Raw genomic sequence first — 24,785 nt, 5'->3', positions numbered from 1 at the left:
GTGACTGAATAAACTAATAGAAAATATCTATGGGGGTCACAGGAAGGGCTCTTCCTCGAAAGTCATTAACCTAAGATTAGCTCTTAGAATCCCATTGAATTCTAAATGCATTTTCTCATTTTTAAATCTAGGAACAAAACTCTAATATTGCAGGTAATTTGCAGGTAATTAAATTCATTCGGAGAAATATATTTGTATGTGTGGGTTGTATTGAGAGCATTTGAACAGAATACTAATAGCAAACTGCGGGGCGTTTTGTTGGTTACCCTGAGCACTGGCTGAATATTGGCCTATTTTAAACTACTCTGTGACTCATCTACAAAGCTCCAGATCATAAGTGCAGCATTTAAATGGAGACACAAATGCCATAGTGTAGAGATCTGCCTCACTTCAATGACTACACCTCCTATCACAAAACCCTCTAATTTGAGATGTACCAAAAACAACATGGGTAGATAAGAACCACAAATTAACAGTTTCCATAAATAAGATGACTTTGTCAAGGCTCAATTCTAAAATAAAAATTTCACATAATACTATGACCATATTTTGATGTCAAGAAATTTTCAGTCAATATTCTAGTGTCATAAAAAGAAATATAAAATAGGCTCATCTCTAATTTTTCTGATGATTAAATATTACAGTAAAAATTTTTTAATCACTCCAATGTTACAGAGAAAATATGGGAAGAACTAGAAAATAATAATTTTAAGAAAGCAGGCTTCCATATATCCTAAGGAATATGGTTACAAAACAAGAAAGGATCTTCAGAGAAGATAGAGTAAGCATTTGTACCCAAACAGAAGACATCTAGTTCAGCAGAGCAAATACTTATGAAAAATTAGAAGCAACTGGTTTTTTGGTTTTTTTGTTTTTTGGTTTTTGTTTTTTGAGATGGAGTCTCATTTTATTGCCCAGGCTGGAGTGCAGTGATGCATAATCTCAGTTCACTGCAACTTCTGCCTCCTAGGCTCAAGCGATCCCCACACCTCAGCCTCTGAGTAGCTGCGATTACAGGCACGTGCCACCATGCCTGGCTAATTTTGTATTTTTAGTAGAAGCGGGGTTTGGAAATGTTGGCCAGGCTGGTCTTGAACTCCTGACTTCAAGTGATCCACCAACCTCAGCCTCCCAAAGTGCCAGGATTACAGGCGTGAGCCACCAAGCCCAGCCTGCAAATATACTCTTCAAACTACTTAATGCATGTTGCAATTATCTTCATTTAGTGTTCCCCCTTATCATCCCTGATACAGATGATTCGGAAACTATGAAAGACTTGGAATAAAATCAGGAACAGCAACACCATGGGGCAAGGCTGAAGTCAATAGGCTCAACTCAGACAGTGAGACCATCAAGCATTATGACCTAGCACAAATCGTTTAACCTCTTTAGGGCATAGTTTTCTCTTCTGCAAAATGAAATTAATCCCACTTGCCTCATAGATTGTTGTGAGATTATCTCTGAAGCCCATTGTGTACGTTAAACCATGACGTGCTACAGACACATCAAATGTTTTGTGGGATCTTTTTTAAAACAATGTTATTAAACTCTTTTTGCCAAAGGCATGAGACCTAATATCTTTTCTTTGTTAAAAGGGGAGATCTACAAGTGTTGGGGAGCTGTTAAAGGCAGGAAAGCACTAAAAATGAGATTTTCTTCTTGTTGCAATCAGAAGGATGGAAAAAGAACTGAATCAGAAAGGGCAGTTATTTAATATTTAATTGCTGTAACTTGATGCTTTGAATAGATCAAAATATCTTTGTTCCACCTGTAACAGGTATCCCACACTTTGGAAAACACCCTAGAGAATCCTTCCACTTCTAGAATTCTACGGTTCTTGTCATTAAATGATCTAGCCAAAGCCATAACTTCAGCAACTGGGAAATTGGGCTCAAAGGATGAGATTCTTACTGTCTTTCAGCTCTCCTAAGCACTGAAACCCACAATCAGCTAAATTGCACATCATTCCTCAATTTTTAGAAAGTGACAGATTGGATGCAAGTGTCAGACAGATCCCTCAAGCATATAATGAACTTGGGGAGCTGAGATTTCATTACAGATGGTTGGTAGTAGAAAACAAATTTTGAGTTGTTATCAAAATTAAACACCTGCAGATGAATGATTATATCTATCAAGTGGCTAATCAGGAGAATCCTTTCTGTTGTTAATCCTGTACAAAATCAATGGACGCTTGATACTGAAGAACTCTCTAGACTCATCCACTTGGGTTACCTGTCAGGTAGATACATGCCTAGATCTGAGTGTGCATGTCTTTACTTTTCAAGAAAATTAATTGGCAACACAAATGTGATCATGCCACCCTTCTGCTTAAATCTTTTAATGCCTTTTCATTGTCTGGGGGATAAAACCTAAAATCTCTATAACATCACCTTCAAAGTCCCCCACTGATCTTGTTCCTGCTCACCCCCTCTGCAGCCCTATTTTGTTCCACTCTTTAATTTGCTCTCTCAGCTCCAGCCATATTGACCTTTTATTTTTTTCCAAACTGGGCCCGTTCATGCCATTTTGTCTGCTGTGAATTCTCTTATCCAACCCTACCAGCCCCAACTATGCTGATACTCACTCATTCATGTCTCAGATAAAATAGCCCTTCCTCAGAAGAGTCTTCCCTGAATCCCTTAGATTAGATTAGATACATTTGCCACAAGCTTCTCTACTTCTTTTCCACTGACAATCACGGTTGGATTGCTGGTTCACATGTTTCTACGCCACTGGTGCATAAGCTCATTGAAGGCTGGGAGTGCATATATAGCTCCTCTGATCCTGGCACATGCTGGTGTGTGGCACTAAGTAGACATTCACTATGCATTTGTTGAATGACTAAACAAATGAATGAATGAATGAATAAATGACTTCAATCTGGTCCACAGCTAAGACCACAGAGTCATTCAGTATAATTAAGATAATCTCAAGAGACGATCTGGCATTATTTTTTTCAAACATCCTCTTTTTCGAAATAATAAATTATTTTTAGACAGGTTCTGGCCCTGTCACCCAGGCTGGAGTACAGTGGTGTGATCTTGGCTCACTGCCTCCCTGGCTCAAGTGATCCTCCCACCTCAGCATCTCAAGTAGCTGGGACTATAGGCATGCACCACCATGCCCAACTAACTTTTTAATTTTTTGTAGAGACAAGGTCTCACTGTATCGCCCAGGCTGATCTCGAACTCCTGGGCTCAAGTGAGCCACCTGCCTCAGCCTCCCAAAGTCCTAGGATTACAGGTGGGAGCCACAGCGCCCAGCCTTAATGTGTATATTCTTGATATAGAATATACACTCTGGAGGAGTGGGGGAAGGGGTGACCCAATCCTTCGTCCAGCTGAGTGACCTTCCAGGATTGTTGGTATAGTTCTGTCATGAGGAATGCCACCTTCCTCAAAGCAGGGCCGTCATAATATCCAACCCAGTGAGTTCAGATGAAACACACATAAACTGGAGCACAGCAGGTCACTGATTGGAAGACATCCTCCAGCTCCCCATCTTGCCTTCTTTTAAGCAATAAAGTTTGTCTTGCTTTCATGTTGAAGGAAACTCCACAACTGCCTGCTCAAATAGCCACAGTGATGAAGAGAGGCAGTGGTGTGATCCACTAGGTGTAAATAGAGGCAGCATGGTGTGGTGGAAAGAGCCCTGTACAAATATTCAGAAGAACTAGGTTCTGATTCTGATGACTCTGTCACTTATTTGCTGCATGAATTTAAAGACTGGGCTCTTTCTGGCTAAAATGTCCCGCCTGTGAAATAGAACAAACGCTTTGTCTGTAGGGTTCCTGTAATCAGCAACTGAGATCATGATTTATTTTACTATTTTATTTAGGAGTTGCTGATACATTAATTATGAAAGCAATTTGTAATCTGTAAAATACTAAGCAAATTATGGTAATTTTGCCACTGGTCCTTGAAAGCGGCTTTGTCTTCCTGATTTTGAATAGTATCTGTTATTAATAAAGTGAGTTTTCCTTCCCTGCCATTTAATGGCTAGTAGAGAAAGCCCTGTTCTCACCAGGGTAATGAGAAAGAAGTTAAAAATTAGTTGTGATTGATTCATATTCAAGACATAATTGAGCATTGATTGGATATGATGCCTCTTTCCTGTTTTCATTTATTCTTCTACAGCATAAAACTATCTTTTAATCAGGTAGCCAACATGATACTGTCTTACTATTCGCTGTAACAGAGCAAAAGCTTGACATGAATAATGAATACCTAAATCATAGGCCAGACAGCCTGCCACATACATGAAATGATTTTTGGGAAAACATAACTCTTATTTCTGCTTATGGATGTTCAAAAACTTATTAATGAAATATTGTCTTTATTTCCACAATTAGAGATGACACTGCAATTTAAATCTCCTGCAGTACTGTTAGGAGATTTATACAGTACTGTGAAGAACAGTACTATAGCAAATTCTTACCAACAAGATGCAGATGATTAATTGAAGGTATTTTTTGATAAGCAAACTTGAGGAAGAGGGCATTAGACACATGCCATATGAAAAACAGAAAAATAAAATTAAAATATCTAAATCAATCTTTCTACTTTACTCTGTTAGGTTCTCAGATAGTAAAACTGATTTATTTTTAAATGCCTTGCTTTTTTAATTATCACAGGTGAGATACCTTTTGTGAGAAACATACAGAAGCAACTCCTATCTAAAGTAAACCCTCATAATTCCCTCTTGAGCTCTGTATTTCTCAGAAATATGTGCTGAATAGGAGTTGGTTGACCTGCTTTTGACGTTGTTTTTATTTGCAGACTGATAAATGAATCTTTGAGGGACCAGCTGTTGGTGACTATACAGAAGACTTTCACATACACTCGAACCCAAGCTCAGCATCTGTTCATCATCCTTATGGAGTGCATGAAGAAGAAGGAATTGGTAGGTAATTCCTCATGGGTGGCCAGCTGTCTCCACATTTTCAGTCATTTTCTTGAATCACACAACGTTTTATCAAATCATGCGACATTCTCTCTTTCTGGCCGAGCTTACAACTCCCCTCAGGCTCCATTGGCTCCAGTAGCTTCCTCTCCTGAGTAAAAAAGGCACTGCTTTTACTGCCTTGGAGTTAATAAGGTGTGTGCAGCAGAGTTTTAGCATCATTTCCTTTTGGAGCTCATCCAAATGCTCTGACTGCCTCGATCAAATGAGTTGAAGTGACAAAACTGGTCCCCTCCTGGAAAACGCTTCAGCTTGATCTTCTTAGGTTTGGGGTTTCATTTTGCTTATAAGTCGTGAACCACTGGTGTGCTTCGTGTCAAACAGCTTTAATGACAAAGGATCCAGGCTGTTAGACTAGTCTGTACAGGTAGAAAATGGAGAAACATACTCAAGAAATCCTGGAGGAATCTATAGCTACTGAAGTGTTTCTAAAATCAGAGCAAAATGTCTTACAAATGTGGCATAATCAGTGACTCCATTAGGATGAACAAGACCATGTGATTTTGTTCTCTGCTTACTCAAACATTTAACAAGAACTTGCTATCTGCCAGGCAGTAAACAAGATCTTTATGTATATAAATTCATGTGACCTTTGCAACTGTCCTGATGAGAGACGTACAATTATTACCCTCATCTTACAGATGAGGAAACTTAGCTCATTTGATCAGTAAACGAGGAGCTAAGACTCAAAGTCAGTGACGTTTAACGTCTGTATGGAGTATTTTTATTCAGAAAGTGTCTCATTGAAGCCAATGCAGTGGATCACCCACTCTGGGTAGATGCCCCCAGACCTCAGTCAGAGAGACTATTCTCAAAGGTCAGTTAAAACCAACTGCTGAGAGAGATAGCAAAACATTTAGGAAAAAAAAAAAAAGGAATTGATCAGAGTGGGCAAGACTCATCTCCAGAAAGCATCCACACAGTCTTTGTGAGAAACCTTTCAGCAGCTTCCAGGTTTGGGATGAGATGAGTGAAGATGAGAAGAATAGGACAATACCTAGGTACACAGTCTGGCTGCCCCATGTATAGAAGCCAGCGAGCAGGTGGGGCACCCAGTCATGACTGCTGTCATTCCAGGAGAACTCTACTACGCATGAAGGTACCACCCACGTGTGACATCCTCCCATCCCAGATGTGGTTAGCTCATGGTGTTGCTCACATACTTCCTCTGTCCAAAGAGACACTGAAGCCCTGAGCTTCTACATGCCACATTAGGGATTCTCTTCTGAGTACTGATGCTTTTCCATTGCTGAGGCTAATTCTAATTGAGAAACCTTACCAGGACTATACATTTCAGCAGTCCTGCAAATTTCCTAGAAAGGCAGCTAGGAGCAAAATTCTAGGAACCAGTGGGAAGTCATAAAACCAAATGAGGCTGAATGAACTTTTCTAGGTATTTCATGGGACTGTTTTTGCAGAATTCTGCCTAAATTTCATGTTGTTTAATCATGGTCTCTGCTGAAAAAGTCAACTGCATTTTAATGCAAGTTATTTGTTGTAAGAAACGTGAGGTATTCCTAGCTCCAGAGGAAATGAGTTCTTTTTTAAAAATTTTGTTTTTTAATTACACTTTAAGTTCTGGGATACTTGTGCGGAACGTGCAGGTTTGTTACGTAGGTATACGAGTGCCATGGTGTTTGCTACACCCATCAACCCATCATCTACTTTAGATATTTCTCCTAATGCTATCCCTCCCCTAGCCCCCGACCCGCTGAGAGGCCCCGGTGTGTGAGTTACTCTCCCTGTGTCAATGTGTTCTCATTGTTCAACTCCCACTTATGAGTGAGAACATGTGGTGTTTTGTTTTCTGTTCTTGTGTTAGTTTGCTGAGAATGATGGTTTACAGCTTCATCCATGTCCCTGCAAAAGACATGAACTCATCCTTTTTTATGGCTGCATAGTATTCCATGGTGTGTATGTGCCACATTTTCTTTATCCAGCCTATCATTTGATGGGCATTTGGGTTGGTTCCAAGTCTTCACTATTGTGAACCGTGCTGCAATAAACATACATGTGCAAGTGTCTTTGTAGTAGAACGATTTATAATCCTTTGGGTACATACCCAGTAATGGGATTGCTGGTTCAAATGGTATTTCTGGTTCTAGATCCTTGAGGAAACACTACACTGTCTTCCACAATAATTGAACTAATTTACACTCCCACCAACAGTGTAAAAGCATTCCTATGTCTCCACATCCTCTCCAGCATCTGTTGTTTCCTGACTTTTTAATGATCTCCATTCTAACTGGCATGAGATGGTATCGCATTGTAGTTTTGATTTACACTTCTCTAATGACCAGTGATGATGAACTTTGTTTTCATATGTCTGTTGGCTGCATAAATGTCTTCTTTTGAGAAGTGACTGTTAATATCCTTTGCCCACTTTTTGATGGGGTTGGTTTTTTCTTCTAAATGTGTTTAAATTCTATATAGATTCTAGATATTAGCCCTTTGTCACATGGATAGATTGCAAAAACTGTCTCTCATTCTGTAGGTCGTCTGTTCATTCTGATGATAGTTTCTTTTGTTGTGCAGAAGCTCTTCAGCTTAATTAGATCCCATTTGTCAATTTTGGCTTTTGTTGCCATTGCTTTTGGTTTTTAGTGGTGAAGTCTTTGCCCCTAACTATGTCCTGAATGGTATTGCCTAGGTTCTCTTCTAGGGTTTTTATAGTTTTAGGTTTTACGTTGAAGTCTTTAATCCATCTTAAGTTAATTTTTGTATAAGGTGTAAGGAAAGGGTCCAGTTTCACTTTTCTGCATATAGCTAGCCAGTTTTCCCAACACTATTTATTAAGTAGGGAATCCTTTCTCCATTGCTTGTTTTCGTCAGGTTTGTCAAAGATCAGATGGTTGTAGATGTGTGGCATTATTTCTGAGGCCTCTGTTCTGTTCCAGTGCTGTATATATCTATTTTGGTACCAGTACTGTACTGTTATGGTTACTATAGCCTTGTAGTATAATTCGAAGTCAGGTAGTGTGATGCCTCCAACTTTGTTCTTTCTGCTTGGGATTGCCTTGGCCATGCGGGCTCTTTTTTGGTTTCATATGTAATTTAAAGTGGCTTTTCTTAATTCTATGAAGAAAGTCAATGGTAGCTTGGTAACGATAGCATTAAATCTATAAATTACTTTGGGCAGTATGGCCATTTTCACAATATTGATCCTTTCTATCCATGAGCATGGAATGTTTTTCCATTTGTTTGTGTCCTCTCTTATTTCCTTGAGCAGTGGTTTGTAGTTCCCCTTGAACAGGTCCTTCACATCCCTTGTAAGTTGTATTCCTAGGTATTTTATTCTCTTTGTAGCAATTGTGAATGGGAATTCACTCATGATTTGGCTCTCTGTTTGTCTATTATTGGTGTATAGGAATCCTTGTGATTTTTTTCACATTGATTTTGTATCCTGAGACTTTGCTGAAGTTGTTTATCAGCTTAAGGAGATTTTGGGCTCAGACGATAGAGTTTTCTAAATATACAATCATGTCATCTGCAAACAGATGATTTGACTTCCTCTCTTCCTATTTGAATACCCTATATTTCTTTCTCTTGCCTGATTGCCCTGGCCAGAATTTGCAATACTATGTTAAATAGGAGTGGTGAGACAGGGCATCCTTTTCTTGTGCCAGTTTTCAAAGGGAATGCTTCCAGCTTTTGCACATTCAGTATAATATGGGCTGTGGGTTTGTCATAAATAGCTCTTATTATTTTGAGGTACATTCCATCAATACCTAGTTTATTGAGAGTTTTTAGCATGAGGGGATGTTAAATTTTATTGAAGCCCTTTTCTACATCTATTGAAATAATCATGTGGTTTTTGTCATTGGTTCTGTTTATGTGTTGGATTACGTTTATTGATATGCATGTGTTGAACCAGACTTCCATCCCAGGGATGAAGCTGACTTTATCATGGTGGATAAGCTTTTTGATGTGCTGCTGGATTTGGTTTGCCATTATTTTATTGAGGATTTTCTCATCGATGTTCATCATGGATATTGGTCTGAAATTTTCCTTTTTTATTGTGTCTCTGCCAGGTTTTGGTATCAGGATGATGCTGGCCTCATAAAATGAGTTATGGAGGAGTCCCTGTTTTTCTATTGTTTGGAATAGTTTCAGAAGAAATGGTACCAGCTCCTCTTTGTACCTCTGCTAGAATTTGGCTGTGAATCCATCTGGCCCTGGCCTTTTTTTTGGTTGGTAGGCTATTCATTACTGCCTCAATTTCAGAACTTGTTTTTGGTCTATTCAGGGATTCGACTTCTTCCTGGTTTAGTCTTGGGAGGGTGTGTGTGTCCAGGAATTTATCCATTTCTTCTAGATTTTCTAGTTCATTTGTGTAGAGGTGTTAATAGTATTCTCTGATGGTACTTTGTATTTCTGTGGAATCAGTGATGATATCCCCTTTATCTTTTTTTATTGTATCTATTTGATTCTTCTCTCTTTTCTTCTTTATTAGTCTGGTCAGTGGTCTATTTTGTTGATCATTTCAGAAAACCAGCTGTTGGATTCATTTATTTTTTTGAAGGGTTTTTCATGACTCTATCTCCTTCAGTTCTGCTCTGATCTTAGTTATTTCTTGTCTTCTGCTAGCTTTTGAATTTGTTTGCTCTTGCTTCTCTAGTTCTTTTCATTGTGACATTAGGGTGTTGATTTTAGATCTGTTCCACTTTCTCCTGTGGGCATTTAGTGCTACAAATTTACCTCTAAACACTGCTTTGGCTGTATCCCAGAGATTCTGGTACGTTGTGTCTTTGTTCTCATTTGTTTCAAATAACTTCTTTATTTCTGCCTTAATTTCGTTATTTACACAGTAGTCATTCAGGAGCAGGTTGTTCAGTTTCCATGTAGTTGTGTGGTTTTGAGTGAGTTCTTTAATCCTGAGTTCTAATTTGATTGCCATGTGGTCTGAGAGATTGTTGATTTCCATTCTTTTGCATTTCCTGAGGAGTGTTTTATTTCCAATTATGTGGTTAGTTTTAGAATAAGTGTGATGTGGTGCTGAGAAGAATGTATGTCTATTAGGTCTGCTTGGTCTAGAGGTGAGTTCAAGTCCTGAATATCCTTGTTAATTTTTTTGTCTCATTGATCTGTCTAATATTGACAGTGGGGGGGTGTTAAAATCTCCCACTATTATTGTGTGGGAGTCTAAGTCTTTTTGTAGGTCTCTAAGAACTTGTTTTATGAATCTGGATGCTGTATTGGGTGCACATATATTTAGGATCGTTAGCTCTTCTTGTTGCATTGATCCCTTTACCATTATGTAATGCCCTTCTTTTTTTGTTTTGTTTTGTTTTGTTTTGTTTTTGTTTTTTTTGATCTTTGTTGGTTTAAAGTCTGTTTTATCAGAGATTAGGATTAGGATTGCAACCCCTGCTTTTCTTTTTCTTTTCTTTTTTTTTTTTTTTTCTTTTTTGCTTTCCATTTGCTTAGTAAATATTTCTCCATCCCTTTATTTTGAGCCTATGTGTGTCTTTGCACGTGAGATTGGTCTCCTGAATACGGCATACCAAAGAGTCTCAAAGTTTGTGTCTTTTAATTAGGGCATTTAGCCTGTTTACATTTAAGGTTAATGTTGTTATGTATGAATTTGATCCTGTCATTATGATGCTAGCTGATTATTTTGCCCATTAGTTGATGCAGTTTCTTCATAGTGTCAATGGTCTTTACAATTTGGTATGTTTTTGCAGTGGCTGGTATCAGTTTTTCCTTTCCGTATTTAGTGTCTCCTTCAGGAGCTCTGGTAAGGTAGGTCTGCCGGTGACAAAATCTCTCAGCATTTGCTTGTCTGTAAAAGATTTTATTTCTTCTTCACTTGTGAAGCATAGTTTGGCTAGATATAAAATTCTGGGTTGAAAATTCTTTTCTTTAAGAATGTTGAATATTGGCCCCCACTCTCTTCTGTCTTGTAGAGTTTCTGCAGAGAGATCTGCTGTTAGTCTGATGGGCTGCCCTTTGTGGGTAACCTGACCTTGCTCTCTGGCTGCCCTTAACATTTTTTCCTTCATTTCAACCTTGGTGAATCTGACAATTATGTGTCTTGGGGTTGCTCTTCTAAAGGAGTATCTTTGTGGTGTTCTTTGTATTTCCTAAATTTAAATGTTGGCCTGTGTGTTCTTAACAAGCAACAAATTATTTCCACATCTGGGCAGAAATAAGTTAGAAATTTTTAAATCAAAATTACAGTGTAACTATAATTTCAAATTTTGAGGAACTACTTATGTGTATGGACGGTACTAGATGCCTTGAAAGTAAGGTAAACACAAAGTAGGCATTGTTTTATCCTCTTGCAGAGACAAGGAAAGGAATTGAGGCTAGGAGAGGTGGGGAAATGTACACAGCCAAGAAGAGCCAAGCTAGGACTGTCTTGCTGCAGAGCCCGTGTTTTCTACTCATTAGGCTCCACAGCATAGCACACAAAACAAGGAGGCATTGCATCATCATAGAGTTCCTCTTTTCTCTTGTATCCTTCAAGTTTCCTTTGATTCCCCTTACAAACTACATGCGGTATAATATTATGAGGCCAGTTTAACCACTGCCAAGTTTGGCTAAGCTATTTGGTTCTAGAGTTGATGTGACATCTTTCTCATCCCAGAATTTAACTGACTTACATAATAAAGCCTGCACTATGGATAGGCTGCTGGGTGGTGTGGCCTCGTGAAAAATATGCCTTGGGTCTGCAATTTCAAGCTAGGTGGGGCAGCCCCTCACGACATCATCACACAGAGATACTGCTATACTTTCTGCTCACTTCATGTAGATCTTGAAGAAATTCACTTCTCTGCTTACTCAAAACCTGTCCCCTTTAGAAAAGATATGTCCTTCTAGAAATCAACCTGTAACCTAAGTTCTATCATTGTTTTCAGGTAAAGAATAGAAATTAAAGACATAAAGAAAGACTGTCTACAACCTATTCATTTGGGAACAGATGTCAGGGATCAGGTGTCCCTCTATTCTCTTCCTCCTCAAGAGGGGTCTGGTCATAAAGAATATCAAGACCAGGAAAAGAGGACACAGGTGGCCATGCACACAGTGAGGCCCATTATGTGCACAGAAACCAAGAGCCTTTTGTTCCAGAGGGCAGTGACAGCTCCTTTTCTGCTGCTACCTCCTGCAGCTCCTGTCTGTCCTCTGAGCAACTGCAGAAGCCTTCCTCTATCACCACTGCCAACCTACCAGTCCCAGACTGAGGCAGTACATTTGCTTTTGATACCCTGGAGTGAAGGAGGACCACTTGGACTTGGCATTGTAAACCCCATGGTTGTGTGGCCCTAAACAAGTCATGGTGATGACAACACCAGCCCTGCTCCTAGTTCACCACCTTCTACTTCCACATTGGCGACTCCTCTCATTCACTCTCTTCCCCTGACAGTGGCCAGACCTCCTAGCATCCAATCAGTTCATCTTTCCATCTCTTCCCAGTCACACCTGGGAATCATGCCTCCACTGAAAGCCTTGCTGCTCCAAAATCTAAGACTTCAAAATCTACTCCCCACTCCAAAGATAACTGCCTTACCTTCCCCCTCCCACCACTTCATTCATATTGAACCTGAACCTGGATGCCAAGCTTCTCTGTTCATGAGCCTGAGATCAAACACCTCAAGTAATCTGTGTAAAAACATGTTCAAAATAGTTTTCTTTACCTTGCGCCTTGTTGAGAGTCTGCACTATGTCTTTCCACCCTCCCCACTCCCATCTGGGTTCCCTCATCTGTCAATTGATCTATTCTATGTGCCTGATGCTTCTCGTACCACTCCCAAAGCTGAGTCACGCAGTCTAATTCAATTAGGCCTTCAATAACGCCAGCCAATCCTCTTATTTATCTCTAGTCAATAGGCTCTCCTATTCCCTACAATCCTTGTTCTAAATCTTTTCTATTCTTTTCAAGTTTCAAACCACAGCCACTTCTTCTTATTCTTTTTATTTATGTTAAATACTAATCTTTTGTTGGTTGTGTAACAGATACATTTTCTCAGTTTGGGGCTTGTTTTTTCACTTTTTTTAATGTACTTTGATAAACAGAAATTCCCAAATTTAATGTACAGTCACGCGTTATTTAACAACGGGGATACATCCTGAAAAACATGTCGTTAGGCTATTTCATTGTTGTATGAACATGATAGTGTATTTCTTTTCTCTTTTTTTGAGACAGAGTCATGCTCTGTCACCCAGGATGGAGTGCAGTGGTGTGATCTTGGCTCGCTGCAACCTCCACCTCCCAGGTTCAAGCAATTCCCCTGCCTCAGCCTCCCAAGTAGCTTTTGGGAGCACCCGCCACCACACTCAGCTAATTTTTGTATTTTTAGTAGAGATGGGGTTTCACCATGTTGGTCAGGCTGGTCTTGAACTCCTGACCTCAGGTGATCCGCCCACCTCGGCCTCCCAAAGTGCTGAGAGTACAGGTGTGAGCCACCGTGCCCAACCTATAGAGTGTGTTTCTAAAAACCTAGACAACATAGCCTACTACACACCTAGGTTCTATGGTATAGCCTATTTGTCCCTCAGCTACAAACTTGAATGTCATATTACAGTTGTGAATACTGTAGGCAATTGTAACACAATGGTAGGTATTTGTGTATCTAAACATATCTAAAGATAAAAAAGTTACAATAAAAATATAATATTATAATCTCATGGCACCACTGTCACATACACAATGCATCGTTGACCGAAACGTCATTATGCAGCCCATGACTGTAATTAAATGTATCAGCCTTTTTTATGTTTTGGGCTTTTTGCCTCTTGTTTAATAAACTCTTCTGTACCCAAATTTCAAAAATATATTCTTCTATGTATTCTACTAAAATGTGTCTAGTTTCACCTTCCACATTAAATCTAACCCATCTATAACTGTTTTTTTTGTATATGATATGAAGTGGGGATCCATGTGGATAACTAGCTGACCTTGCATCATTTATTGAATGGTCCATCCTTATGTCGCATAATGCCAGCTCTTTCATAAAGCAGGTTTCCACCTATACATGAGCTTTCTGTCTTCGCCACTTGTCTAGTCCTGCCCTGGTGCCCTACTTTTCTAATCCGTGTAACTTTATAATAAGCCCTGATGTATGATAGGGCAAGTCACACTCCTTATGACACTTCTCCAGGGTTGCCAACTATATTACCCCTTTGCCCTTATAGATAAATTTTAAACTCAGCCTTTCAGATTGCATGTACATGTGCATGCACACACACACACACAAACACACACACACATTGTTGAGATGTGGATTGAAATTGCATGGAATTTAAAGATTCATTCTCCTCATGCTCAACAGAAGACTTCTCCCCAAAGGAAATCAAAGGTCATAAATTTAAGCTCCCCTACTTTCTTCTCCTTTACCCCAGTGTGACTATATCTTGAGCCATGCCTTTTTTTACTATGTAGTATCAGAGGAAGTAGTGCCCCTCCTCTTCTCTACAGTCATTCTTTAAACAGCCAACACATCCCATCACTTTGCATTTCCTCCATGATTTTTTCTCTAGAAAATGTACATTTCTTGAACAGCAACTCTATTGCTACCTCTGCATTGAGTTCTACTTCTGTCTTTTCTACCTTCCTAAAATTTCAATGACATTGTACTTTTCTATTAGTCCTTCAACTTTTCTGTTTCTCCTCTTTTCCTTGCGCTTCTCATTACTTTCATCCATAAATGTGGACATTACCTGAAACTTCTTTGTTCTCAGTCCTTTTGTTCTTTGTGTCATTTTTTGAAGAAGTCATTTTAAGTCTCATATCATGGGAGATTATGTCAATTTCTCTTTAAAAGTCTATCAAATTTTTGCTTTATATATCTTGAGATGATGTTGTTAGGCTTATAAGTTTTTAGACTAGCAATATTTCCTGGTGAGATACTTTTCTATCATTATTCAGTGACTTTATTTATTCCTGACAATGCTTTGTTTTGCATTTCAGTTCATCTGATATTAATCCACTTACATCAGCTTCTTTTAGTTCATACTTCCCCAATATAGGAATTCTTCATGCTTTTTCTTATTTTATTTTCAGCTTTTCTGTGCCCTATATGTTAGGTGAGTTTCTTAAAAATTATATATAGCCTTTGTTTTTAATATCATATTAGATGCTCTATTTTTAAGTGGTAAATTAGTCTAATTGCATGTATTCTGTGATAATTACCCTGAATACATTTTAAATTTCATTCATTTATTCAGTAAGATAGTTTCAATTGCTAAGTCTCATTTAGATATTTCATTATAATACCCTTTATTTTTCTTGGTAATATCATACATCTCCTGTTGGCTTTACCAACAATCTCATTGGAAATTATTCACAAAACTGTTTCTGGCCCTAACCTTGCTATCTCAGTCTCTCCAACCATAATCACAGCTTGCGATTGGATGTCTCACCTGGTTGTCCCGTCATTACTTCAAGTTCTACATGTCCAGAAACAAAATCAGCCTCTCCAATATCCTCCGGTGCTTCCCAGCCCTACATCTCCCCAATGTTTCGCATTCCAATTCTCGTTTCATTTTCTCAGTTCCCCTATCCTCACTGGGGACGAGTTCCCCTATCCTCATTGCACTGCCACCATTCAATTGTTGCCAAGTTATTCTGAGTTTCTTGGCAGTGTCTCTCACATCCGCCTGCTCTACTTTGATTCCAGTGCCATCATCCTCATTCTGATCCTCAGTTTTCTTCACCAGGGCCTACCTAGTCCCAGAAAGGAAACTTTGTTGTCCGTCCTCCAAGCTATTCCACATACTGCTCCAGGCTTGATGCTTGAGGCCCAGGCCTGACTTGTTAACTTCTTTGCTCAGATAGTTTCAAGGACTTGCTTTTGTTACTGACAAGGGTTCAAACTATTTAATGTGGCTTTGAGGCCCTCCACAGTCTGAATGCAATCTGGATGGATATCCACACTTCCATTACTTCTTTGTACCACCCTGTTTCCCAGCCAACAATTCATGCTTTCCAAACTCCCATACTTTCTTTCATCTGTAAAAAGATTCTCTTCTGCTGCCATTTCCACTTGCACGATCACATGAAACTGCGAGCATCCAGCGATGACATCTCACAATTGCTTACTCTGATTTTCAACAGAAAAATGCATAATACAATCTTACAGTACAGCCTAATAGCCTATGTCTAAGCTGCGTGTTGGTGAAAGCTGTTATGTATCATTACTTCTATAGGGACCCCACACTATTTATGATGTGCATAACCTCGCTAGAATTAGTTGGTTATCATAACCCAGATTAAATAGTAATTATTTTAAATGAGATACCTGCAGTGACTGTCAAGAAAGAGAAAGGGAGAGAGATTTCAATAATTAGCCATTGAATCTACATCTGGGTCAAATGGACTTTATCCATTATGCTTCTCTTACACAAATGAAATATTTATATGCCAGACTTCTTTTTCCATAAAGGTGAAATGTTAGCTCATAGTTAATTATGTTAGAAGATAAAAATCAAATAAAGCACTAATAATTTTATACTAATTTGTTGCCTTCTCCAAGATGACTTCATTTTAGTACTACTTGCTTATGAAATATAGGAAATGATCTGATTTTTATTCTTCTTACCTCAGAACCTAGAGCATATTTCAGTTTTCTGACTTTATTACTACACAGTTTTTGGTAAATTGCTTTAACAACTTTAATAAGTGGGATGTTACTTACTATTTCTTAACTCTGCCCTATAGTTTTCAAAATAAGATAGTTGTCCAATGACTTATTTTGGATTTGTGCTACTTATTGAGTATTTATTGGTGCACTCATGGCCTGAATGTGAAAAGAAAAAAATAGCTGTCTAATCATAATTTATGTGGTAAAATTACTTTAACATCTTAATTTCTTGACTATATCTTGGGCGTATTTGTAATGCACTTCACAGACTTTACAGTAGGGTAACATGGGCTTCCTACTTCCCTACAGCTGGTTCTCATTTGCAATAATGATTCTAAAATCAAGAAGCAAACATTGCAACTAGAGTACTAAGTCTGTTTAATCCAGTACATCAACTCAGGATACACAGGAATGAAAATAAACCAACTTTTGTCTGGACACAATGGCTCACGCCCATAGTCCCAGGACATTGGGAGGCTGAGAAGTGTGGATCACTTGAGCCCAGGATTTGAGACCAGCCTGGGCAACATAGCAAAACCCTATCTCCACACACACACACAAACGTATATATACATGCATATATACATATATATGTATATATACTGGTTGTGGTGGCATATACCTGGAGTTCTAGCTAAATCTCCTAAGCCTGGGAGTTTGAGGCTGCAGTGAGCTGAGATCACACCACTGTACTCCAGCCCAGGGGACAAAGCAAGACCCTGTCTCAAAAAAATAAAAAACAAAATAAACTAATTTTTTCTTAAGCCTCATCAGTCAAGAAGTCTCCAGGGACCATTGTTTTAGTCTGTTCAGGCTGCTATAATGAAATATCATAATCTGGGTAGTTTATAAACAACAGAGATTTATTGTTCACAGTTCTGGAGGCTGGCCAGTCCAAAATCAAGACTCCAGCAAATTCAGTATCTGGAGGCTGGACAGTCCAAGACCAAGACTGCAGCAGATTCAGTATCTGGTGAGGGCCCACTTTCTCATAGATGGCACATACTTGCTGCATCTTCGTGTGGTGGAGGGGGCCAGCAAGCTTCCTTGGACCTTTTTCATAAGGGCACTAATCCCGTTCATCAGGACAAAGACCTCATGACCTAATCACTTCTCAAGGGCCCCACCTCCTAATACCATCATCTTGGTGATTAAGAGTCAACATATGAATTTGAAGGAGACACAAATATTCAAATCATAGCAATCACATATCCACCAGTTGACATGGAGAAGAAGTACTTTGAGGAGAGTTAGAAGAGACTTGGCGTCTACCTTTATTTAGAACATAATAGACATACAACATGAGAAGCTACACTAAAGGGCTAGGTCACTGTCGTACCCTGGCAGCTATGGCTCTAATACCTCATTATCACCACATTCTCTCTTGGGTAGGGCAGCATAAGGCAAGCAAAAGCCAAGGATGTACAAATTGTGCTAATGGAATAAATGGAAGCAAAGATATTAGGCCATCACTTTTGCAACCTTTTTAGTAAATTTTCTATTGCATTTGAGGCTGTCAACTTCCTGTTTCTTCTTACTTTCCTGTGAATTTCATGTTAGACTCTCGATTTTCTGTTTCTTTAACACTTCTGTTACCATTCATTTTCTTTTTCCATTGTTAGACCCTCTTCTTCCTCACCACTCTAAAAACAAATGTTTACCTATGATCAATTATTGGTTCTTTTCCCTTTCATTCACTATTGTGACTTCCATTACCGTTTTAATCAAGACAACTCCCAAACGCACAAATATCTAGCTTTGCTTTCCCCCGGCTCCCACATTTCCAAATTCCACTCTCACTCATACCTTCATTCTTCCTTGCTTAGACGATTGCTATTCCCTATGAACTCGGTCACCTAGTCCAATATCGCCCTATCGATGCATCCTACACACTGCATGGGTTCGCAAACTTTTCTTTAAAGTGGCAGATAGTAAATATTTCAGGTTTTGCATACAAGATAGAGTCTCTGTCACATATTGTTCTTTGCTTTCTTATTTTTCAACAACCTTTAAAATGTAAAAATCACTCTCAGTTTACTGGTCACAGAAAAACAGACTATAAAACAAATTTGACCCACAGGCAGTGGTTTGCTGGTCCTTTGCCATAAAAATGCCTGATAGCCCTTGTTGAAGCAGAGCCAATCATATCACTCTTTTGAATGTAAAGTAGAATCTTTTGCCTGCAGTTTCAGCCCAAAATTCCATTGCTTCTTTATGGATTCATCACGCTAACCAAACAGAACTCCTTACAGTCATTTTTAAATTTTCTGTTTCCCTATATTGTTCAAGCTTAGAGCACTCTCTTTGGTCATATTCAATAGCCAAACACATGCACATATCTGCATTTGCATGTGCACACGCACACACACACCTGGAATCCATTTACCTCCTTTATTTGTAACTCTCTTGTGCTTGTCATTTATACTTTATTTATGTATATTTCTAACTTCCCATGCAAGCTCTTAAGAGCAGAATCTGTCTGATTCATTGTTCTGTGTTTCTCTTGCACTCACTCTTGCCTAGTTGTGCTTAATACCATAGCATATACACAGCAGACAATAAATCTTTAACGAATAAGTGAGCGAATGAATGAATTCAGACTTATATGCATTAATGGGGCTGATACATATTCAGTATCTATAAATTTTGTTAAAATCTCTACTAACACAGAGGCACATCTCCTTAGGGAGTTATACATTTGATTTATGGGCTTGGATTTCATCCAGGCCCATCCGCTTAAATTGTGCAACTCATGGGAAGCAATCTAATGTGGCAATTGTAACCAAGTGCTAGAAGCAGACAAACCTGGATTCCAACTCTGCCTTCATCATTCAATGACTTAACCTGCATTGAGCCCTGGGATCCTCAGCTTTAAAACAGTGATAATTCCCGTGTGTTCTAGAATCTGTCATACTTGGGGCTTCCTCCTTTGGTCAAAACAATGGTTTGATTTTTTTTTTTACCCCAATATGATAAATATAGATATACCAAAAGATTTTGATCCAAGGATTTAACATGCCCTGTATCCCCTACCAAATGCAAGACCAAGAAGTATCCCAATGTTACATGGTTTCCCATTCTCTGCAGGCCCTCAGGCTCCAGAGCTGACGACTTTCCCTTAGACACTGGAGAAGACAGCAGAGGGCTATTGTCTGTGCCTTACAGATGAGTCTCTGGAGGCTGACTCCACTACCTTCCAGTGCAAGGAGATTTATTATGCTTATGAGGGTATGTTTGAAGCTGATGTTGGCATCCAATTACAATTCTATTTCCACATTTAGGAAACTGAAGGCCAACTCTCTACCTACCCTTAATAGAGTCATAAAAACCAAGCAAACACGATTTTTAAATAAGTTTCATCTCTCTCTCTCTTTTTTTCCCAATGCAAATACATAGTTTAATCTGTAATCCCATCAACCAGGGAATATTAAAAATCACTTTATATATATATTTTATTATTATACTTTAAGTTCTAGGGTACATGTGCACAACATGCAGGTTTGTTACATATGTATACATGTACCATGTTGCTGTGCTGCACCCATTAACTCATCATTTACATTAGGTATATCTCCTAATGCTATCCCTCACCTTGCCCCCACCCAACAACAGGCCCCAGTGTGTGATGTTCCCCTTCCTGTGTCCAAGTGTTCTCATTGCTCAATCCCCACCTATGAGTGAGAACATGTGGTATTTGCTTTTCTGTTCTTGCAATAGTGTGCTGAGAATGATGGTTTCCAGCTGCATCCATGTCCCTACAAAGGACACAAACTCATCCTTTTTTATGGCTGCATAGTATTCCATGGTGTATATGTGCCACATTTTCTTAATCCAGTCTGTCACTGATGGACATTTGGGTTGATTCCAAGTCTTTGCTGTTGTGAATAGTGCTGCAATAAACATGTGTGTATGTGTCTTTATAGCAGCATGACTTCTAATCCTTTGGGTATATACCCAGTAATGGGGTGGCTGGATCAAATGGTATTTCTAGTTCTAGATCCTTGAGGAATCGCCACACTGTTTTCCACAATGGTTGAACTAGTTTACAGTCCCACCAGTGTGTAAAAATGTTCCTATTTCTCCACATCCTCTCCAGCACCTGTTGTTTCCTGATTTTTTAATGATTGCCATTCTAACTGGTGTGAGATGGTATCTCATTGTGGTTTTGATTTGCATTTCTCTGATGGCGAGTGATGATGAGCATTTTTTCATGTGTCTGTTGGCTGTATGAATGTCCTCTTTTGAGAAGTGTCTGTTCATATCCTTTGCCCACTTTCTGATGGGGTTGTTTGTTTTTTTTCTTGTAAATTTGTTTGAGTTCTTTATAGGTTCTGGATATTAGCCCTTTGTCAGATGAGTAGATTGCAAAAATTTTCTCCCATTCTGTAGGTTGCCTGTTCACTCTGATGGTAGTTTATTTTGCTGTGCAGAAGCTCTTTAGTTTAATTAGATCCCATTTGTCAATTTTGGCTTTTGTTGCCGTTGCTTTTGGGGTTTTAGACATGAAGTCCTTGCCCATGCCTATGTCCTGAATGGTATTACCTAGGTTTTCTTCTAGGGTTTTTATGGTTTTAGATCTAACATTTAAGTCTCTAATCCATCTTGAATTAATTTTCGTATAAGGAGTAAGGAAAGGATCCAGTTTTAGCTTTCTACTTATGGCTAGCCAATTTTCCAAGCAACATTTATTAAATAGGGAATCCTTTCCCCATTTCTTGTTTTTGTCAGGTTTGTCAAAGATCAGATGGCTGTAGATGTGTGGTATTATTTCTGAGGGCTGTGTTCTGTTCCATTGGTCTATATCTCTGTTTTGGTACCAATACCATGCTGTTTTTGTTACTGTAGCCTTGTAGTATAGTTTGAAGTCAGGTAGCATGATGCCTCCAGCTTTGTTCTTTTGACTTAGGATTGCCTTGGCAATGCGGGCTCTTTTTTGGTTCCATATGAACTTTAAAGCAGTTTTTTCCAATTCTGTGAAGAAAGTCATTGGTAGCTTAATGGGGATGGCATTGAATCTATAAATTACCTTGGGCAGTATGGCCGTTTTCACGATATTGATTCTTCCTATCCATGAGCATGGTATGTTCTTCCATTTGTTTGTGTCCTCTTTTATTTCACTGAGCAGTGGTTGGTAGTGCTCCTTGAAGAGGTCCTTTACATCCCTTATAAGTTGGATTCCTAGGTATTTTATTCTCTTTGAAGCTATTGTGAATGGGAGTTCATTCATGATTTGGCTCTCTGTTTGTCTGTTACTGATGTATAAGAATGCTTGTGATTTTTGCACATTGATTTTGTATCCTGAGACTTTGCTGAAGTTGCTTATCAGCTTAAGGAGATTTTGGGCTGAGACAATGGGGTTTTCTAAATATACACTCATGTCGTCTGCAAACAGGGACAATTTGACTTCTTCTTTTCCTAACTGACTACCCTTTATTTCTTTCTCTTCCTGATTAACCTATCCAGAGCTTCCAACACTATGTTGAATAGGAGTGGGGAGAGAGGGCATCCCTGTCTTGTGCCAGTTTTCGAAGGGAATGCTTCCAGTTTTTGCCCATTCAGTATGATATTGGCTGTGGGTTTGTCATAAATAGCTCTTATTATTTTGAGATACGTTCCATCAATACTAAATTTATTGAGTGTTTTTAGCATGAAGGGCTGTTGAATTTTGTCAAAGGCCTTTTCTGCATCTACTGAGATAATCATGTGGTTTTTGTCTTTGATTCTGTTTATAAGCCGATTATGTTTATTGATTTGCATATGTTGAACCAGCCTTGCATCCCAGGGATGAAGCCCACTTGATCATGGTGGATAAGCTTTCTGATGTGCTGCTGGATTTGGTTTGCCAGTATTTTATTGAGGATTTTTGCATCAATGTTCATCAGGGATATTGGTCTAAAATTCTCTTTTTTTGTTGTATTTCTGTCAGGCTTTGGTATCAGGATGATGTTGGCCTCATAAAATGAGTTAGGGAGGATTCCCTCTTTTTCTATTGATTGGAATAGTTTCAGAAGGAATGGTACCAACTCCTCCTTGTACCTCTGGTAGAATTCGGCTGTGAATCCGTATGGTCCTGGACTTTTTTGGTTGGTAGGCTATTAATTATTGCCTCAATTTCAGAGCCTGCTATTGGTCTATTCAAGGATTCAACTTCTTCCTGGTTTAGTCTTGGGAGAGTGTAAGCGTCCAGGAAATTATCCATTTCTTCTAGGTTTTCTAGTTTATTTGCATAGAGGTGTTTATAGTATTCTCTGATGGTAGTTTGTATTTCTGTGGGGTCAGTGGTGATATCCCCTTTATCATTTTTTATTGCATCTATTTGATTCTTCTCTCTTTTCTTCTTTATTAGTTTGTTAGTGGTCTATCAATTTTGTTGATCTTTTCAAAAAATCGGCTCCTGGATTCATTGATTTTTTGAAGGGTTTTTCATGTCTCTATCTCCTTCAGTTCTGCTCTGATCTTAGTTATTTCTTGCCTTCTGCTAGCTTTTGAATGTGTTTGCTCTTGCTTCTCTAGTTCTTTTAATTGTGATGTTAGGGTGTCAATTTTAGATCTTTCCTGCTTTCTCTTGTGGGCATTTAGTGCTATAAATTTCCCTCTACACACTGCTTTGAATGTGTCCCAGAGATTCTGGCATGTTGTATCTTTTTTCTCATTGGTTTCAAAGAACATCTTTATTTCTACCTTCATTTCATTCTGTACCCAGTAGTCATTCAGGAGCAGGTTGTTCAGTTTCCATGTAGTTGAGTGGTTTTGATTTTCTTAGTCCTGAGTTCTAGTTTGATTGCACTGTGGTCTGAGAGACAGTTTGTTCTAATTTCTGTTCTTTTACATTTGCTGAGGAGTGCTTTACTTCCAACTATGTGGTCAATTTTGGAATAAGTGCAATGCGGTGCTGAGAAGAATGCTTATTCTGTTGATTTGGCGTGGAGAGTTCTGTAGATATCTATTAGGTCCGCTTGGTGCAGAGTTGAGTTCAATTCCTGGATATTCTTGTTAACTTTCTGTCTCGTTGATCTGTCTAATGTTGACAGTGGGGTGTTAAAGTCTCCCATTATTATTGTATGGGAGTCTAAGTCTCTTTGTAAGTCTGTAAGGACTTGCTTTATGAATCTGGGTGCTCCTGTATTGGGTGCATATATATTTAGGATAGTTAGCTCTTCCTGTTGAATTGATCCCTTTACCATTATGTAATGGCCTTCTTTGTCTCTTTTGATCTTTGATGGTTTAAAGTCTGTTTTATCAGAGACTAGGATTGCAACCCCTGCTTTTTTTGTTTTCCATTTGCTTGGTAGATCTTCCTCCATCCCTTTATTTTGAGCCTATGTGTGTCTCTGCATGTGAGATGGGTCTCCTGAACACAGCAAACTGATGGGTCTTGACTCTTTATCCAGTTTGCCAGTCTGTGTCTTTAATTGGACTATTTAGTCCATTTACATTTAAGGTTAATACTGTTATATGTGAACTTGATCCTGTCATTATGGTATTAGCTGGTTATTTTGCTTGCTAGTTGATGCAGTTTCTTCCTAGCATCGATGGGCTTTACATTTTGACATGTTTTTGCAATGGCTGGTACCTGTTGTTCCTTTCCATGTTTAGTGCTTCCTTCAGGATCTCTTGTAGGGCAGGCTTGGTGGTGACAAAATCTCTAAGCATTTGCTTGTCTGTGAAGGATTTTATTTCTCCTTCACTTATGAAACTTAGTTTGGCTGGATATGAAATTCTGGGTTGAAAATTCTTTCCTTTAAGAATGTTGAATATTGGCCCCCACTCTCTTCTGACTTATAGAGTTTCTGCTGAGAGATCTGCTGTTAGTCTGATGTGTGCAACCTGATCTTTCTCTCTGGTTGCCCTTAACATTTTTTCCTTCATTTCAACTTTGGTGAATCTGACAACTATGTGTCTTGGAGTTGCTCTTCTCGAGGAGTATCTTTGTGGTGTTCTCTGTATTTCCTGAATTTGAATGTTGGCCTGCCTTACTAGGTTGGGGAAGTTCTCCTGGATGATATCCTGCAGAGTGTTTTCCAACTTGGTTCCATTTACCCCATCATGTTCAGGCACACCAATCAGACATAGATTTGGTCTTTTCACATAATCCCATATTTCTTGGAGGCTTTGTTCATTTCTTTTTACTCTTTTTTCTCTACACTTCTCTTCTCACTTCATTTCATTCATTTGATCTTCCATCGCTGATACTCTTTCTTCCAGTCAATCGAGTCGGTTACTGAAGCTTGTGCATTTGTC

At 38.9% G+C, this 24,785-nt stretch overlaps 1 protein-coding gene across 22 annotated transcripts in view; it reads left to right on the top strand.

Moving 5' to 3' along the window:
• Window positions 1–24,785, top strand: part of TRPM3 (transient receptor potential cation channel subfamily M member 3) — a 1,017,461-nt gene that overhangs the window by 795,015 nt on the left and 197,661 nt on the right. For all 22 annotated transcript variants that reach the window (XM_050760895.1, XM_050760893.1, XM_050760891.1 and 19 more), the window contains one exon: window positions 4,779–4,902. In XM_050760895.1, coding sequence (XP_050616852.1) covers window positions 4,779–4,902 — 124 coding nt within the window. The remainder of the gene's footprint in view (window positions 1–4,778; window positions 4,903–24,785) is intronic.

The sequence above is a fragment of the Macaca thibetana genome, chromosome 15, assembly GCF_024542745.1.
Source record: "Macaca thibetana thibetana isolate TM-01 chromosome 15, ASM2454274v1, whole genome shotgun sequence".
NCBI classification, from domain to species: Eukaryota; Metazoa; Chordata; class Mammalia; order Primates; family Cercopithecidae; genus Macaca; species Macaca thibetana.
This window is presented reverse-complemented; position numbering and strand designations above follow the sequence as displayed.